Source organism: Scardinius erythrophthalmus, assembly GCF_964197995.2.
Source record: "Scardinius erythrophthalmus genome assembly, chromosome: 2".
In the NCBI taxonomy this organism is placed as follows: Eukaryota; Metazoa; Chordata; class Actinopteri; order Cypriniformes; family Leuciscidae; genus Scardinius; species Scardinius erythrophthalmus.
Genome location: NC_138222.1, coordinates 43,335,270 through 43,354,166, shown reverse-complemented (window position 1 = coordinate 43,354,166; position 18,897 = coordinate 43,335,270). Strand labels below are relative to the sequence as shown.

General features: G+C 37.9%; 1 protein-coding gene across 3 annotated transcripts; it reads left to right on the top strand.

The window, feature by feature from the left end:
• Nucleotides 1-748: 748 nt before the first annotated feature.
• On the top strand, nucleotides 749-17,827 carry golm2 (golgi membrane protein 2). 3 transcript variants are annotated; one of them, XM_081348906.1, is made up of 10 exons: nucleotides 811-2,162; nucleotides 7,804-7,858; nucleotides 8,110-8,212; nucleotides 8,353-8,443; nucleotides 9,184-9,322; nucleotides 9,422-9,505; nucleotides 9,665-9,973; nucleotides 10,638-10,766; nucleotides 12,613-12,780; nucleotides 16,469-17,827. In XM_081348906.1, the coding sequence occupies exons 1-10, from the start codon at nucleotides 1,836-1,838 to the stop codon at nucleotides 16,543-16,545; spliced, it is 1,482 nt and encodes a 493-aa protein (XP_081205032.1). In that variant the 5' UTR covers nucleotides 811-1,835; the 3' UTR covers nucleotides 16,546-17,827. The 3 variants fall into 3 exon arrangements, with proteins under 3 accessions (XP_081205033.1, XP_081205032.1, XP_081205031.1); XM_081348907.1 differs by lacking the exon at nucleotides 12,613-12,780 and having other exon boundaries at nucleotides 749-2,162; XM_081348905.1 differs by lacking the exon at nucleotides 16,469-17,827 and having other exon boundaries at nucleotides 12,613-13,033.
• The last annotated feature ends 1,070 nt before the right edge of the window (nucleotides 17,828-18,897 follow it).

The window sequence follows — 18,897 nt, the reverse complement described above, 5'->3', positions numbered from 1 at the left end:
ACAATGTCACAATACCAGAAAAAAGAAAAGATATCTGCAAAACATAAAAAGATATTTGCAAAACATATCTGCAATTTTTTTTTAAAAAATGGCAAACGTCAACAATTTATAATTTTTGATAATGCAATGATGAAAACTCACATTTTCACAGCTTGTTTCATAAACAGTACTCCAACAGGGTCTTGAGTGTTTATGTGCGCTTAGACTTTTTGTAATATACCCCTAACAAAGAGCAGGCTTATTTCAGATTTATCCCGGTATGATTCTGCAGTGAAAATCCTTGTTTTTGGAGTAGGCTCAGTATGTGTATTTGCTGTGCTCAAAGTTTTTCCTAATCCATTGTAAGGGCCTTTGGTAAACTACACAGGGAGGCTGATTATTTGTTCCACTATATGGCAAAGTGTTTAAATAATCTGCAGATCTGATTTACTGTGGATCTTAAATGTCAAGTATAAAAGGAAATAATTTGAAGATATGTGCCAATTTATAAATCACTAAATTGCCTCTAAACACCTCGGATTGCACTTTATTGGGTCTATTGGCTTATGTATTAAAATCAACCTTTTTATTTTTTTTAAAGACATCATGATGATGAGCAACATCCCGGAATAGGTAAGCCTTGCATAAATGCGACGTTTTGGCTAATGAGAATGTTCATTCTAGCACCATACACCCCACCTTCTCTTATTATTTGAGCATCCAATAAAAATTGAACGACATAAGCAGGTACGCCCACAGCCAATCGGATACGCCTAATGCATATGGTTGTATCCACGGATTGGTTGTTGTGACTGTCAATCACGTTCCTCTGTACACCTTACACTTAGGACGACATTATTTTTGTCTTTTTTTTTTATCAAGACGTCTAACGTGGCAGTTTGATGATAACGACACGATTACGAAATATTACCTTCTGCTGACGCGTTTACTTATATATAAACATACAAATACAAAGTGTTTCCGCATGCATTTTGCAGGACCGAGAAGAAAGGAGGAAGGCTGGAGTTGAGCTACAGTACTAGCGAACTCTAAAGCTAGCGCTGCATGTAACGTTATAGTCTAACCTGCATGGCATTACATTTAAAGACGCGTTGAACGCATATCTTCATTTTGTTAATATTGTTGTTTTGTATCAGGTGGTGCGCGCGTGCATGTATATTTGGCCTTGCTGGGGGTGTCAGATGTAATGCTAACGTTCTAATAGCCTATTAGTGCTTTGTTGCTAATGGTAATAGACTTGTTTTCATTCCCAAATTCGGGTTGGCTTTGTGTGTTGTTGCTGTGTGTTCAGGAGAAATCGGTATCGTGTTGTTGAACTGAATGTAGCACACGGCTGTTGCTCCACCAGATCCACGCATGCTACTTTAGCGAGGTTATAGCTAACACACAGCTGAACGGTAAATCCAGAAGTGTATTTATCGCACGAGCATGACGGCAGATCTGCAGAGATGACCGTAACCAAATAAAAATGCGTTATTTAGTGCTATAGGGTCAGGCGGAAGACGGAAAGCTGATGGCTGTGTGCCGTTAGCTCGCATCAGCTCTTATAGGCCACGTCGCCTGTGTGTGTTGATGTGTTTGATCTACCGACAGTGGCGTTGCATGAATGCAAACAAGGAAAAGCGAGAAGTCGCCAACTGTGCGGAAGGGACACGGAGGAATCGTCAAAGAAGTTGTGACACCAACTTCAGGACAACTCAAGGTTGCTGTAAGCCGAATGCGGAAGAACGTATCTTTTTAGATATCTTGACAGAGCAGTGACCAGATCACTCGTATTTAACCTACGGGGCTCACACAAATCCAGAGGTCGTAATCTGTGCGCCTGTTCGATTACGATGATCGGCTTCAGTGCGAATCGACGTGGAGGTCGCCTCCCTTCCTTCATCCTGATCGTATTATTGGTAATTATCGTCATTTTGTCGTTTAACTACTGGAGCGTGTCCACTAAGCACGGGCGGCTGCTGGACGAGCTGGCCGAGGTGCAGACGCAGGTGAAGCGCACGGACGCGGCGCGCTCCCGCCTGGAGAAGAGAAACTCCGAGTTGATGATGCAGGTGGACACGCACCGGAAACAGATCGACCAGAAGGACGGAGACTACAGCGTGCTGGAGAGCAAACTGCAGGCCAGGGATACGCTGGTCAAGTCTTGTACCGATGAAAAGGTGGGTGAAAGAAAATCAACACGAGGGGATGCTGTAAATATAGCTGTATGATTTGTTTTTGTCTGTGACTCTAGCTACTGTCATACCTTTATCTATCCCTTCAAATTATTGAACTCTTTTGCCTGGGTGCTTCTGACAAAACCGATGTGGATCAGGGGTTTCAAACTTTACAGACCAGAAACATCCCACCCAAAGTCTCAGCCAACCCCAGTATAAAAGACTAGACTAGTAACTTTAGAAGTAGCCTAAGTCGTGACATGTGAAGGTCAAGTATGGTAACCCGTATTTGTCCTCTGCATGTAACCCATCCAAATTAGTGCACACACATTAGGAGTAGGGAACACACACACTGCAAACTGTGGACACACACATCCAGAGCAATGGGCAGCCATTTTTGCTGTGGCACCCGGGGAGCGATTGGGGTTAGGTGACTTACAGTCAGCCTGCCCAATAATTTTAATTTAAAACTTTCATTGTGATTATTACAGTGTATAATAGTGATTGGGAAATTTATCATCCAAGTCAATACGTTTTTTGCCATTTTGAGGTTTTCGTCATCATTTTAGCCAATTAACCAATGTATAATCCACAATCTTTCAAATATTTTTAGTTAGAATAAATATTGCATAAACATGTTCGTTTAGCAAATGCATGAAGTGTGAACCATTAGTTTGGGCCAATGTCATTATGATTATCAGTCAACCACTGTTATATACAGTACAGTGCTTAGTAGATCACGTGTTCAAGATGTTTTGAACGAATGTTTTGTGTTATCTCCTCCATGGATGGTTGGGAAGAGAGTAACCATGGCATTCTCTCTATTTGATCAACGCACATCCTGTATGTCTGTTTGCTTAGACCTTTGCTCAAGTTTTTATTGGTATTACTTAGTTATTGCAAACAGAAGAGTTTTATATGTGACTGTGCAACATATAATGCCTTGTATTGTGAATATAGCCTACCATTTCACAGGAACATTCCTTATTGCTTGAAGTAGTATCACTAGTTTTTTTCCTGTTAGCTTGTCACACATACACAGTTGATTTCTAAAGGAGTTGGCAATTTGCTGAAATGAACTGTTCTCTTTGTACCTGTTCTACTAGTTGTGTCTGCAGGTAATGCAGTTTTCCCTTTGTGTGACGTGTTCAGTCGGCAGGTTGCGTGACTGAGGGTGACGGACGCACTGACATTTGCTGTGCTGTTGTACTTTCAATGAAATAAGAATATATACAGGGTTCCAATGTTCATAAATGATTCTTTCACATATCTTTTGGAATTTGTAAAGGGAAATAAATGATATCTTAAAATCATGTAAATGCTGAACACATTATATGAAAATAAATATCCCCCTCACCATTAAAATCAATATAGTAAAGATGAGAGCTGACAGGACAGAGAGCATGCTGCTCTTTATGGATTCAAGCCTTAGGCTTCCCTGTGGTTGTGTGACACAGCTGAGAGCTCATGGTCAGGGCCCATCTGTGTGCTCAGGGCTTCACATCTCAGGCTCTTCCCACACAGTCCTCTGTCTCTTCTTCTTGATATTATATCAACAGAGTTGATGGGAGACTATCATTACTAGGGCTAGAAGGCAATAACTATTCAAGATTGATTATTTTCTTGATAACATTTAGGGAGAATATGTATTCATAATTTAAATTGTATTGCGTTTAATGCCCTATAGCAATCTTATTCCCTTTCCATATTCATTTTCACCTTACGGTTTACAATGAATAGACTGATCGTCCTGGTTATTGTGAAAGGAGGGGATGCGGAAGATGTCACTGTTGCAGAAGTTAGATTTAGACACATTTCTGCTTGGGTTTTGTCTACCTGGAAAGGGGAAATGGACATGAGCATTGATATTCGGTGTGCATTTGGATGCCCTGTACCTTTATAGATCGATTCCGTGCCGCAGCAAATGTTTGGTCGTATTGCTCACACAGGCGCCTTTACAGATTATTACCCTTTCACAGTCTTTGCTTACTGCAGTACTTGTAAAATGTGAATGAATCTTTGTAACCTTATTCTAGGCCTGTCACGATTATTGATTAATCGTATGATCGTGGTTATTCTATCTAGTCGCAATTATTTGAGATAACCCCAATAATTGTGCTGTTTAAATTTCAATTACATTTTGGCAAAAGTTAAGGCATCAAATAGGCAACATTGTGTTTCCTTTTCTGGTGTGGTGGTAGGGACTAGGGAGGAAGAAGGGCAGTCATATTGTGACAGGGAGTAAAGAATACATAAAGAATTGTTATAAAGTAGACAAAGATAGTCAAGGTCTTCCTTCATAAAAGTAAATCAAATGGGCCTATATTGTCATAATTTTTATCATTTATATATTTTTATTATTATATTATATACAATTTCAAGTAACAAGATAAAATGTTAGTAACTGTACCAGTAACTGAATTCAGCTAGTGGATTGACTTAAAAAATCTCAATAGCTGTCAATTTATTCTACTCGTTTTGATCAACTAAATCTATTTTCCTTGCATCTAAATAGTCAAATTTTATACCTTTTCACTGTGTCATTTGTCATGGGATTAGGAATATGATCTGTTCCATGCTGCGAATGCTAAAGCTGTCTGTCATCCTGTTTCCTATTCTGTTTATCAAAGGTGGAGAACCAGTGTGCCAATCTGCACACACAGACACACCCATTCTGTTGTTCTTCCTTGTTCACTTGTGCTATGTGTTCTGTCCAGAGAGGAAGCTATCCTTTAGCATTGGCATTTGTCTCAGTGGCATCTTTGATGACATGTGCAAACCTGTATGGCCACTGCAGTGACGCCAAAGGCAGCAACCAATGGAAAAGCCAGAATTTCCAAATAAATTGAGCACTGGTGAAATGTATACATTTTGAATTCATTTGTTGCTTGGGAATAAAAATGGTCTGAATACATTAGAGTTGCACGATTCTGGACAAATTGAGAATCACGTTTTTTTTTGTTTGTTTTTTTTAAATAGAGATTCTCCATCGATTCTAAACTAACAAAATAACATGTAATTTACTTCTGACAAAATATTTATTGCTGCAGTGCAGTCTATTTGAAAATGTTTAATTTGAATGAATTATTTAAAAATAATTCTTACTTGTTTCATTACTGGATGAATCAGTGTTTTTGAATAAATCTCTTGAATGAATGATTCAGTAACAAATATCTTGTTGCCACCTAATGGTTTAACAATGTTATTGATACAGTCCTTATAAACAATCCTCTATAAACTTAATGTTTAATTAATTTGAATGAATTATTAAAAAAAAAATCTGGTTGAATGATTCAATGACTCACTCATAAAGACTTGTTTCATTACTGGATGAATCAGTGTTTTTGAATAAATCTCTTGAATGAATGATTCAGTAACAAATATCTTGTTGCCACCTAATGGTTTAACAATGTTATTGATACAGTCCTTATAAACAATCCTCTATAAACTTTTATCCCAGTACTTCTGTGATCATTTGAATATTGGCAATACTGTGTGAAGTTGAGTCTGTGTCCCTCTCTCACCTGCTGACGGGAGGGCTTTGTTCTCCCACAGGGTGACTGACATCGATGCTTTAATTACTGGCCCATCTCCTGTGTGCAAATCTTTTTTTTTTTTTACTTTAAATCTGGTGACTGATCATCCCAATAGTGAAATCAGCAGTAGCAGTGTGGTACCGTTTAGTTTATCATTAGGGGTTCATTTAAGGGCTCAAGGTCTGGCTTTTGCCATAAGCTTACGGTTGGTAGATGCCGGTCCAGCAACTGCCACTGAGATTTAAGGGAATGATTTCAAAGTGTTCTTCAGATATTATAGACCTCATTTGCTCCATTGTGTTTGAGAGTAACTGCAAGAAGTGTCTCAAAGGCACTGTTTTCTCGTTGGGTGTAGCAAGAGTAATAGATGGAGGCTTGGGTTTGAAACAAACACAATAGAAGCTCTTAACTGTTGAAGTTGGCTCCCTCACATTTAACAACTTGATATTGATTAGATGAAGCACCAGTATAAAATCTATAGGATAAGCATGCATAGGCATTCAGCTGACCCTTCAGCAGTGTTAGTGTGTACTGCATACACACAGTGCAGCAGACTGCTATTTTGCTGTCTTTCTGTCTGCTGTTCTGCTGGTAGCTCGAAGGTTGAAGCTCATCCGGTCTCTTTAATAGCACATTGCTCAGTACTTATGTCCGCTGCCCTTGCAGCTTAATTTGCTGTGCTGACTATCATCTTCTGCTTTGAGACGGGGCTCTGCTCTCAGCAAGCTCAAGCTCCATGTCCACGTCCCCCTCAGTGAATTTGTCATCAGGATCACAGTTCCCTCTGAGCTTCCCTCTCTCAATCGCGTCGCAAAATCACAGCCGCCTCTCTTACAGCAGTAAAGCTCTGGAGATTGAATTCTCTTACTGTGGCTCAGTGAAAAGAGTTCGGATAACAATACTGTTTGGGTGATAAAACAGGCTATGCTGAAGAATGTGTGGTATTGTTGGCAGCTTCACACAGTTTCTCATGGGTTCCACATGATGGGTTTTTGTCCAGAGGACGGTTTAAAGGGGTCTAAATGCAGGGACTGATCTCAAAAGAAGGAAGTTAATTAATAAAGTCAGACAGATACAATGCTGTTCTTTAGTCTGGGGGAATAAAATGGTGTATATTTATTAATTTATCGATTGATTGATTGATTGATTGATTGAAAGTTAATACTTTTATTCAGCAATGGCACATTAAATTGACACTAAAAGATTTCTATGTACTTTTGAGATTTCTATTCCTCAAAGAATCCTGAAAATGTGTTTCCACCCATCGTTTACTGACCCTCAAGTTGTTCCAAACCTGTATGAGTTTCTCTCTTCTGTTGAACACAAAAGATATTTTAAAGGATGTTGGTAGTCAAGCAGTTGACTGTAGCAATTGACTTCCATAGTAGGAAAAAAACAAATACTATGGAAGTCAATGGCTACCGTCAACTGTCTTGGTTTACCAACATTCTTCAAAATATCATCTTTTGTGTTCAACAGAAGAAAGAAACTTGTACAGTTTTGGAACAACATGAGGGTGAGTAAGTGATGGCAATTTTCATGTTTTTTAGGGGTTAACTATCTTTTTAAGGAGGAATAGTTCTCCTCTTTCAACATTTATAATAATAAGAAATGTTTCTTGTTGCACCAAATCAGTTTATTAGAATGATTTCTGGAGGACCGTGTGAATTCTGCTTTACCATCACAGCCTTCGCAGGAATAAATTACACTTTAAAATATAATAATATAGGACATTTACCTAATCACATTTACATAATGTTACTGTTTCTACTGTACAATAAATTCAGCCTTGGTGAGCATAATAGACTTTCAAAATCATTAAAAAAATCTTACTGACCCAAAACTATTTAATGGTAGTGTAAAGTTTAGATTTGAGTTGTTGACTATGGATATAATAATCAAACATTGATCTATAGCACTCAAATTTGGGTAGTTGAAGTTAAGCATATAAATTGGGGGGAAATAAAAATCTATGAGAGCAAATTTTTTTGTGTGTTTTTCCAGGATAAGCCCTTAAACTGTCATATGACATGGGTCATCATATATTCTTAAAGTATGTTTTGTATATTACTCTATTCCTGTCTTCACTCAATTTTTGTTTTTTCCAGAATAAGCTGCAGAATGATGTCAGCGCACAGATGTCTGAGATTCACAGACTGAAGGGTAAGAAGTGCACACAAAGAGGGTGCCATTTCCCAGCATCACGTCTTTGTCAATGAAATAGGATTGTTGTGGAATATGCAAGTACAGCACTATTTTTGTACGGTTGGGTTGTTCCTTCCTACTCCACCCTGATGTAAACCAATCATGGTATTCTTTTGGCTGATTTTTTTTTTGATTGTGGTGTGTTTGACTGCTGATTTGGGGCATGTAATCATGTACATTTGCGTGTACACTTGCGTGTACATTTACAGAACAGGTAAAAGAGTTGAGACAGGAGATCATCCGACAGGAAGACCAGCTAAGGGAAGTGCGGAAAAACAGCACCAATCTGGAGAAGAAGCTGGAATATGAGAGGTGAATACAAGCACTGGTGGACTTTCCCTGACCCAGAAGGAGTCTTGTTTTCTGTGCACTTCTATTCCTACATTTGGTAATAATGGTTAAGATGTTTGACTAGTTGATCATGTATAATATAAATGTAACATGCATTGCAGCTTGCAGTGTGGCAGACAAATCACAGAGCTGAAGGCAGAATATGAGGAGAGCAAGAAAAGAGTGGAAGAAGAGGCAGCAAAACTCAGACAGGTATGCTGTGAATGATTTGAATAGTGTAAACTCTGGCTCGTCTTAAAGGGATAGTTCACCCAAAAATGAAAATGACCCCATGATTTACTCACCCTCAAGTCATCCTAGGTGTATATGACATTCTTCTTTCAGACGAATACAATCGAAGTTATATTAAAAAAAGTCCTGCCTCTTATAATGACTCTAATAAAGGCCTTCTGAAGCGAAGCGATGAGTTTGTGTAAGAAAAATATCCATATTTAAAACTTTATCGACTAAAATGACTAGCTTCCGGCAGACGGCCTACGCAAGTCGACTTAAGCCAAAAGAGTAACACTTGACGATGTATGACGTTCCTGTGGGATGTAGGAGTATCGTAAGCTTTGACGCCTCTCGCGGTTCAAACACACAGGGTTGAGCAACAAACTCAAGCTCCTCTGACATGTCTCTTTAAAAAAACTTGTTTTAGACTTCTAATTTGTGACGGGTGTTTTGTTTTGCTCTATCCTCTGCACTTCTGCGTTCGTCAGTGCGTCAGGTCGGACTTTTAACAGAAACCGGCCACTCACTGCCATTATAAATCTTGGAAGAGTCAGGACATTTTTTTATATAACTCTGTATTGTTTTCGTCTGAAAGAAGAATGTCATATACACCTAGGGTGGCTTGAGGGTGAGTAAATCATGGGGTAATTTTCATTTTTGGGTGAACTAACCCTTTAACTTACAAGCTTCATCAAAAAACAAACAAACTTGCATTTCAGAGTTTATTAGAGAATCGTAAAGCGGATGCAGGGGATCGGCAGGTGGGGGTGGTTCTTGATCAGTCCAACAAAAGAAAAGAGGACACTGCAGAGCGCCACACAGTGGCTGCACAGCGAAATGATGTCCCAGTTCCTAAAGGTAGCAGAAAAAAACCCAATGTGCAGATACATATACATTTTGGTTGAATTTTTTTTTTTTTTTGACGTCTCTTGCTTTTTTCTATCACTTTCACTCAAGATGATATGGTTAAACCTGGCAGCGATGCTGGCATGCCTGGCATTGAGGACAGTGAAGTGGGCAAGATAGATGACAGACAGTTTGGTGAGTATCACAAAGTACATTTCTAGAAAATTTCATTGAACCAACAAGTCATCTATGTTCAGTGCTGATGAGTAACAGAGTGAATAAACTCTACAACATGCTTAAAATAAGGGTGCATATCAGTTACTTCATTCAGAGATACATTTAATGTTTCTCCAGCCTTAAAGAAGCCAGCCATCACGCCGCAGAAACACATGGAGCCGGCGGAGGCTGCGGCACTGCTGAAGGAGGAGAGGGCAGGGTTTGGAGCTGGAGCTGGTGCCAGACTAGGGGATGATTTGGCCCGTGGGCAACCGCTGGACCGACCAGACATACCCCATGGTGAAAACCTGCGTTTGGGGAACCATGACGTCCCTGTGCTGCAGCAGGTTCCAAAAGCTGTGGCTGACAAACCCATGCTGTTTGACGAGGATAATAAGGCAGGCATAAAGGCAGATGAGTTTGGGGAGCAGCGCAGACAGCTGGGAGGTTAGAGGTCATGTTTTATCAGTGCTTATAACACTTTTCAATTGTTGGTTGTTACAAATGTGATGCAGGACCCAAACATACACTCACACACATACTTACTATGCTGGCAGTAAGGATTAAATTATAGGGCACAAAAAATGACTCTTTTTCCCCAAGTAGAATACTTTTGCCTTTATAATATTACTACTATTTATTTTTTATTTTTTAAATTAGATGTGCACATTAGTACATATTTCTCCATTTCTGGATGAAATTATAAAAAAAAACTTTGTCAAAACACTGTTATTTCCTTCAGGCAATGCAAACATAGTTTTGTACTTGTATTTGTGGATGGCCCCTGATTTTTCCTTACTGGGGAAGCCGTGTTTTTTTTTTTTTTTTATAAAAAGTAGTAGCAATTCTGTACTTTTATTTGTGTATATCTTTTGGGCCTCTTTTTTTCCTCTGTTGGGGAGAAGCTGTCCTTTTTTCTTCTTTCTTCTGTGTTTTTTTTTTTTTTTTTTTCTTACATGAGCCTACGTATTTCCCATGACATTAGGTTTGTTTTTACTTTTACTGTTTTTCACCTGGAGATTAGAGGCATGCTGTCATATTACACAATCTTTCCACTTACAGAAATGTACCTCATTAATGTCAAGTGCTCTTTCTGTCCTTTTTTTATTAGCTGAAGGCTTGAAGGCAGAGGGAGTTGGAATTCCTCCTCCTCCTAACCCGGCTCAGGTTCTTCCCAAACCCATTGACCCGCACAATGGCAGAGAACCTGTGCACGCTGACCCCCCGCGTCACCGTCAGAGTGAGTATTAAACCGTACAGGGGTGGGGATGGGGCTGTGGCTGTTTCTGAAGATGACAAGACAAATCGTCAGCTATCCTCTTGTTACGTCATGATGTATCAAATATTGTTTTGGGGTACAACTCTCCACTCTCTTTCAAGTGAGAATACTGAGTCTCAACAGCTTGTTATGTGCTCTGTTCATTTACAGCAGACATTTAAGCTACGTTCTTTGTAAAAACTAATTTTTCAGTCAAGATTTTCATTTTTTTTTGGGTAACTATCTCTTTAAGACTTTCATTGGGGTTTGATGCAGCAGAAGCTGGCACCATTCAAGCCAGTTCACAGCTTTAAATCAATCCCTTTGAGGTATATTTGTGTGAAATACAGATTGGAAAGCTGTACACACTTCTGCATTTTGGGCATTTGTAAATATCTGACATACACTCGCACACGTATTTACTATGCATGCAGTAAGGATTAAATTACAGGGCACAAAAAAATTACTCTTCATCATCTTTTTCCCTAAGTAGAATACTTTCGCCCAGTGTTGTAGTCGAGACCAGCTCACTCGAGTCCGAGTCGAGACCGAGACCAAAGAGGGTCGAGACCGAGACCAAAGAGAGTCGAGTCCGAGTCGAGACCGAGACCAGAGAGAGTCAAGTCGAGTCAAGACCGAGACCAGAGAGGTTGGATAACCTAAGGTTGGGTGTCTAAAAACCAGACCTAAAGATATCTTCAAGATTATGTAAAATATTTGGTGGTAACAATAAAATTGGCACCATACTCAAACAGTAAATCAAATATACCATGGAATCATGTACACTGTAATGGTAAAATTACTTACAATTATTACAATCAGTAAGTGCTCTTGTCCACATAACATTGTTATATCACTCTATACAGTAAGACCACATAACATTTTCTAGTACAAATAACATTACATGTTGCTGAATGTTTCTTTTTAAGAGTCTTACTGCACACAAATTCTGTGTGGCTTTTATATGCAAACTGAATTATGGATAAGGCAGACATTTTCAATACATAGTTGAGCTAGAGGCTCCACATCACATCTGACCAGGCTCCTGCTGCATTTGCGTGGCGCGAACGCTAGTCTCAAGTCATGCGCAGTTGCGCACAAGAAAGTCAGCAATCATTGGACGTTTCAATCAAACAACAATTTAAAGAAATATTAACATACAGTAACAATCATGAAATATTTTGAATGGGACTCGAGTGGACTCTGGAATAAGTCCGAGTCCTAATATGTTCGAGTACGAGTCAATTCCGAGTCAAAACGCACACGAGTCCATGACAAGACCGAGACCATTAAAATATGGTCTAGAGACCGAGTCCGAGTCTCGAGTACGCAACACTGCTTTCTGGGCAAGCAGCAAGCATAAAGTCTCGCAGAAATGTTTGTGTCTGTAAATAGACAGAGAAGGTAGTAGACTGGGTTCTCTGCTGATTACTGCGCTGCCTGACTTTGCTCCCTCTGCTAAACTCCTCCACACCACCATGTACCCCATCTCACCCAGCCTTCCTTTCTTCTGTGTAAAGTCCTCTACCACCAGCTCCATTCCTCACTTGTCCTCTGAGATTTTATTTTCTTTGGAACTAAAATATGGCATAAAGCTTTTTGTGGTATTTTTATTTTAACCTCATTACTTTCAGTGTAGTCTTATTGTCCTCTCTTTGCTCTTTATTGTCTTTAATATGCTTCTGATCTATTTGCCCTTCTGTACTTTCTTTTCCTTTAATGCCCTTGTTTCTCTGTCTTTTACCTCTTTCAAATTTTGCTTGTTCCTTTTTTCCCCTCTTTTCTTTCTTTCTCTCTTTCCTGATGGGGCCCATCTCTGCCCCTGCAGGCCGTTTCTTTGATGAAAATGAGTCCCCCGTAGATCCGCAACACGGCAATAAGCTGGCGGACTATAACGGGGATGATGGCAACGTAGGTGAGTATGAGGCGGATAAGCAGGCCGAGCTGGCCTACAATGAGGAAGAGGATGGTGATGGTGGGGAGGAAGACGTCCAAGGTGAGCCAGGGGGATTGCGACTGCTTTGCTATTCCATCTCCTCTCCCCCTCCCTTGTGCTGGTGCTGTTCTGCTTTATTAAGCTGCTGGTTCAGTCATCATGGGCTCACAGCATACTGAAGTACTGTCAGTTAATTTGGCCTAATGCTTGTGGAAGGCGTCAATCACAGGCGAAGCCCTCACCTCAGTGTGCTGAAAGCATGTGTGGATGAGAGAGAAAGATATGAGTGTGAGATCCTTAACCTTTCTGGACCATGTGGTTATGAGACTGAACCTTCTCTCCCAGCATGCCTCATTCGGCTCTTCCAGTCATTGTCTTTACTAATCAGCGTGCTAGTGTGTAGAGTTATTGTGTTGTCAGTGCATGTGAAAGCCATAATGCTGTGTTGAATCCTTTTCACTAGGGCTTGGGGTTTTAAATGGGCTACTTTGAAATCACTGTTAACTTGACCATCTTATTTCATCTTGGCAATTTTTCATCGGCTTAACACTTGTGACAATTGTAAACCATACATCTCATATGCCATGTTCACAATGCAAAGTTTAGGGATTGACAACTGCATGTAAGTGCAAGAATGAATTCTGTCAATTCTGTCTGTGTCTGCCATCGTTGATATTATGGCTGAGTGATATTTCAACATAGCCAGTGTTTTTGTGATAACAGAAAATTTTATACTGGCGAAAAAGTCTGTTTCAGGTCAAAACGGGTAGCAGAGAATAAACTGGGCGTGTGCGTGCGTGCGTGCGTGTGCGTGTGTGTGTGTGAGTGTGCACGCTGATAATGTAGGAAGACAATTAACAAGCCATCGTGATGCTCTCAGCAAACTGGTGAAGTAAGCTAGTCACGTGAGGAAAGACAATAGGAGGAAGGCAATACAGTAAACTCAACTCTGTTTCAGGTGTTTTTGTTTACTTTTTTGTTTGTTTCTTATTGTAGTGAGATCAAGGCAGACAAGCAATGATAATTTTAGAGATCAAATTTGAATAAGGAATTATAAATATAATTATTTATATAAATATAATATTTAAAAAAAAATATTAAAATGTAGCAAATAAGGTAAATCTAATAATTATTATCCAAAGTATTGTATGTAAGTACGTTTTTAAATTTAAACGCTGTCAAAATAATTCCAGTTCACATGGCTATGTGGAGGCGATAAATAACTCTGTATTATACATTTTGAAGGCCAGACAAGTCATTTGTTGAGGTCAATTTGTAAAGAAAGACTACATGCCTGTGCACATATATATTCAAACGCGCATACCTATAGACCAAACACGTAATACACATGTGCACACCGTCAGCGTTTTCATAGGTTTGCGTTTTTGGAGTTTGCGCAGAGATAGGCTAATCTTTTTTTTTTATTATTATTATTTTATTTTTTATTTCTTTCAAGGCTTGCACCTTGGAACCTATTTCAAGGTTTGCGTTCTCGAGCCACCAGGCACTGTTGTTGTGCAAATGAGCCGGGCCGGAGCACATTAAGGGTTTTCTGTTATAGCGGTGTCGTGTTAGCCCTAAGTTATTAACTAATGATCTTTGCAACGGACGTGTATCAGTCAAAACTAACTTTAGCTGGACAATAACTTTATTCTAGAGCTGCTGTAAAGCCAAAACAATCTGTTACTTTAAATTCCTATTATCACTGTAAAGCTGCTTTGAAACAATCTATATTGTTAAAAGCACTATATAAATGAATGTGACATGGCTTGACTTGTAACATGATGTTTGTGAAGATCAGAGTATAGAGAAAGGCCCAAATGAAGTAAAATATTTGCAGAATATAAGGAGAAGCAGAAGAACAACAAAATAAGAGCAATGGATATATATTCAGGAAAACTTGCATCCTTTTGATAAGAAAAGGTCAAACAGACTTATCCATAATGTCATAGTAGGTGTAACGGCTAGGTCGGAGTGACCAGTCAAATTCTACGGTTGCAAAGATAGATGAAAATAGATAGAAGTGTGGTTTTGACACCTAGGAACACAAGTAACTAAGATACATCTCTTAATGCATATGTACATGTGAGTACAACATGCATATTCTTGGAGAATAAAAGATAGGTGTAAATGAGTAACAATAATGAGTAAATACTTGAATATATGATGGAGGTTAATATATTAAGGTTGAATATCTGAATGCATGAATTCAAATATACAATTACTAAAGAACGAATGAATGAATAGTATGGATAGGAAAATATGAATTAAAGGGATCATATAATGCTATTTTTGTACAAGCTAATATGATTCTTTAGGGTCTAAATTAAAAGTTTGTATTATACTTTAATTAAAAATTAAGAAAACACTCATTTTACCTGGTCAAAAACAGCTGTTTTCAGCACGCCGTTTAAGTGCATGTGTCTTTAAATGATACTGCGCTTTGCTCACCCTGCCCCTCTGTTCTGTGCGTACACCGTTTGTAATAACCATAACACAATAACCATAACGCGTTGTTCATTATAAACGTGGGATTATGAATTATATTGAGAACGTCGTACATAGAAAACATGCCGTAATGTACCCTGAGTGTAAACCTTAGCTGCATTCATCGTGAAGCGTGCTAGCGATTTGCAAAGATTAATATAAAGGTTAATAAAACGTTACACTCACTTCAGTTCTTCTGGAGGTGCAGCAGGAACACGAAGTTGGTACTGATCCTTTTTTCAGGAGCAGCTTCTTATACTGACCCTCGTTTGTTAAGCAGTCTGGTGTGTGAAATGATTCGCGCAAACATGAAAGCATTGCTGTTGATCGTGGGGAATATTCTCTTCGAAAACAAACTCAGCCACTGCGTCTTCAGCGGTTCGGATTTAGGAACATCAAAATGACTGCTGAGTTCGTTGTTACACCCAAGAACAGAACACCACAATCACTTAGACGCCATTCTGTTCATAGACAGTGCTCCAGCGTATCAACAATGACGCGTGGACTATGATTGACGGGTCTGTGTTGAAACGCTGCTGTCAATCAACAATCGTGGGAGGGACCCTGTGATGTCACACGGTCGAACGGCTTGATTTGAGAGAGGGGAAAACATATAAGAAGATTAAAAAAAAAAACACTGGATGGATTTTTATCATTTTATGATGGTTGTGTACAGGCACTGCCAACACACATTTCAGTACAATCAACTTGTAAAAGTGCATGTACCATTATATGACCCCTTTAAGAAAATCACTAGAAACATTGACCATTTGGACACCAGTTTCTAGTTTTTTTGTTTTTGTTTGTTTTTTGCATTGATATTAAAGTGACTTTCTCAGATTTAACATTACTTTGCATAAGCATAGACATTTTTGACTAAATAAATATTACCAACTAGAGATGTAAAAATTGTTCGTAAACCAAAAAGATCAGGTAGTGACAACCGCATTTATATAAAATATGCGTGAAACCAACTTCTTTCAAAAGCAACGAACACTGCCTCTTCTGGCAGAATAACTCCTGTATTCTGTATGAACACATAATCGTTTACGAGATTCACTCATTCAAATGTGGTTGTCACTCCCAACACTTTGCAGTGTGTATGTGGCTTTAGTAGCTTTCACTAGCATTAGTTTGAATGTTTCTTTGAAAGTCGGGTATATTTTCTTAAAGCCATGAAAGTGAAGCTAGTTAGCTAGTCAGCCATTGTTATGATTTATAAACACTAAATTGTAATCATCCTTGTTGTTGTATCTTTCAGACGATGAAGACCGGGAAGCTCCAGGTGAAAGGGCTGTGGATTACGGAAAGCGACGTCAAGCCGTTGATGTGCTGTAGTCCCGTCCCGTCTCTAAAAAAACCCATTCATTGAGATGGATGGATGTTTCTGACATTGAAGTAGCCAAGAGATGAAAAAGAACTTTGGATTTCAGTTGTGATATTGGTATAATGTACAATTGGAGACATTCAGACTATTCAAACTATTTCAGTCTTCAGAGACGAACAAGTTTCGGCGGTTACGACTGTGAAATCAATGACTGTGGATGAGATTTTTTTCAACTTAAATGCGACAAAGTGATTTAATGATCTTCTGCAAATGTTTGCTTGCACATGTTTGCTTGATTTGAGAGTATTGTTTTCATGTTTTTTTTAGTTTTTTTTGCCCCCATCTGTAGCACATGTCTAACAGAATTGAGTTTTGGAACTATTATATTGTACAAATGTCTTGTTGTTTGTAATATTATTATTATTATTATTATTATTATTATTTTCAGTGGGATAATAAAATGCCTTCTCTAGGCACCGGAGGACGTGACTGTGAATAGATAATACGGAAATAATAATTCTCTGTGTGATTCACAAAGTGGAACATATTGATATACATATTTTTGCTGAAAAGCTAAATCTCCTTTTATCTTTTTGGACAACTGTTGCTAAATGGAAGTGTAAACTATGGGAAGATGCAATTAAGTTGCTGTTCAACTTTTAACCTCTCTCTGGTCCAAACTGACACTTATTGGCCAGACAATAATCTTTTCTTTTTTTCAGCTATGTTTTCTGATTCTGAAGGAGCGCTCAACAGTGCACGTTGAGTTTTGTAAGGACATTGTTGCATGCAAAAGGCAGCCTTTGTAAATCAGCCTGTAGATCAAGAAAATGGAAAAAAGCAATACTCCGTGCCACAGACTAAACTCACCACAGCTGTCGGCCTGCTTCCTTTCTTACTGGTGGATGTACAGTACATATATGAGGAGGGATGCTGTATTAATTTCTAAACTCTCAAATGGAAATAATGATCATATAACTAAATGTTTGTGTTTGTTTCATAATCAAGCAAATTTAGGGTTGGCATACTGAATGTAGTCTTAAAGCTTGTGATTGTTTTTGAGATATGTCACATGGGTGTGCAAGGCAATCCAAGAATAACGATTAACAAAATTCTTTATATTTCAAATTAACTGGTCCTGTTTTGGAAAAAGTAAAAATTTTATCACTGTGACTGAAGAAAAAAAAAAGTAGTAGCATCGAGAAAAGCACCCAGAAATCTTCATTAATTTATCCCAGGCTGCTTTACAAACAAATGACAACATTACTGTAACAATAAATGATTTTTTCTGTAGTTTTACTGGCTGTTGGTATTTAGTTTTTCGCTCAACTCAGGAACAACGTTTGTGAATTCATACGAATGATTAGATTTTACCGGTTTAGTTGTTACTGTACTTGTATACTGAATTCATAACATATGTATTTTTTAATATATATATATATATATATACAGTAAAGGTCAAAAGTTTGGAAACATTACGATTTTTTTATATTTTTGAAAGAAGTCTCTAATGCTTATCAAGGCTGCGTTTATTTGATCAAAAATACAGAAAAAAAACAGTAATATTGTGAAATATTATTACAACTTAAAATAATAGTTTTCTATTTGAATATACTTTAAACAATGATTTATTCCTGTGATGCAAAGCTGAATTTTCAGCATCATTACTCCAGTCTTCAGTGTCACACGTGACATCCAGTCTATCACATGATCCTTTAGAAATCATTCTAATATTCTGATTTATTATGAGTGTTGGAAACAGTTCTGCTGCCTAATATATTTGATGAATAAAAGGTTAAAAAGAACTGCATTTATTCAAAATAAAAAAATATTTTCTAATAATATAAATCTTCTTTACTATCACTTTTTATCAATTTAACACATCCTTGCTGAATAAAAGTATTTATTTATTTCAAAAAAAGAAAGAAACAAAATTACTGACCAGTAGTGTATATTGTTGTTACAAAAGATTTCTATTTAAAAAAAAATTGCTTCTTTTTTTATTTTTATTTTTTTACTTTTTATTCATCAAAGTATCCTAAAAAAGTATCACAGGTTATGAAAAAATATTAAGCAGCAGAACTGTTTCCAACTTTGATAATGAATCATATTAGAATGATTTCTAAAGGATCACGTGATAGACTGGAGTAATGATCCTGAAAATTCAGCTTTGCATCACAGAAATAAATGATAATTTAAAGTATAATAAATTGAAAACCAATTATTTTAAATTGTAATAATAAATGACAATATTACTTTTTTTCAGGCTTGATAAGCAGAAGAAACTTCTTTCAAAAACATTAAAAATAGTAATGTTTCCAAACTTTTGACCTGTACTGTGTATGTATATCTATATATATATA

Coding starts and splice junctions, on each gene's coding strand:
- golm2 (XM_081348905.1), top strand. CDS start 1,836: ATGATCGGCTTCAGTGCGAATCGACGTGGAGGTCGCCTCCCTTCCTTC. Junction 7,859..8,109: donor TGAGATTCACAGACTGAAGG/GTAAGAAGTGCA, acceptor GTACATTTACAG/AACAGGTAAAAGAGTTGAGA. Junction 9,974..10,637: donor GCAGCGCAGACAGCTGGGAG/GTTAGAGGTCAT, acceptor TTTTTTTATTAG/CTGAAGGCTTGAAGGCAGAG.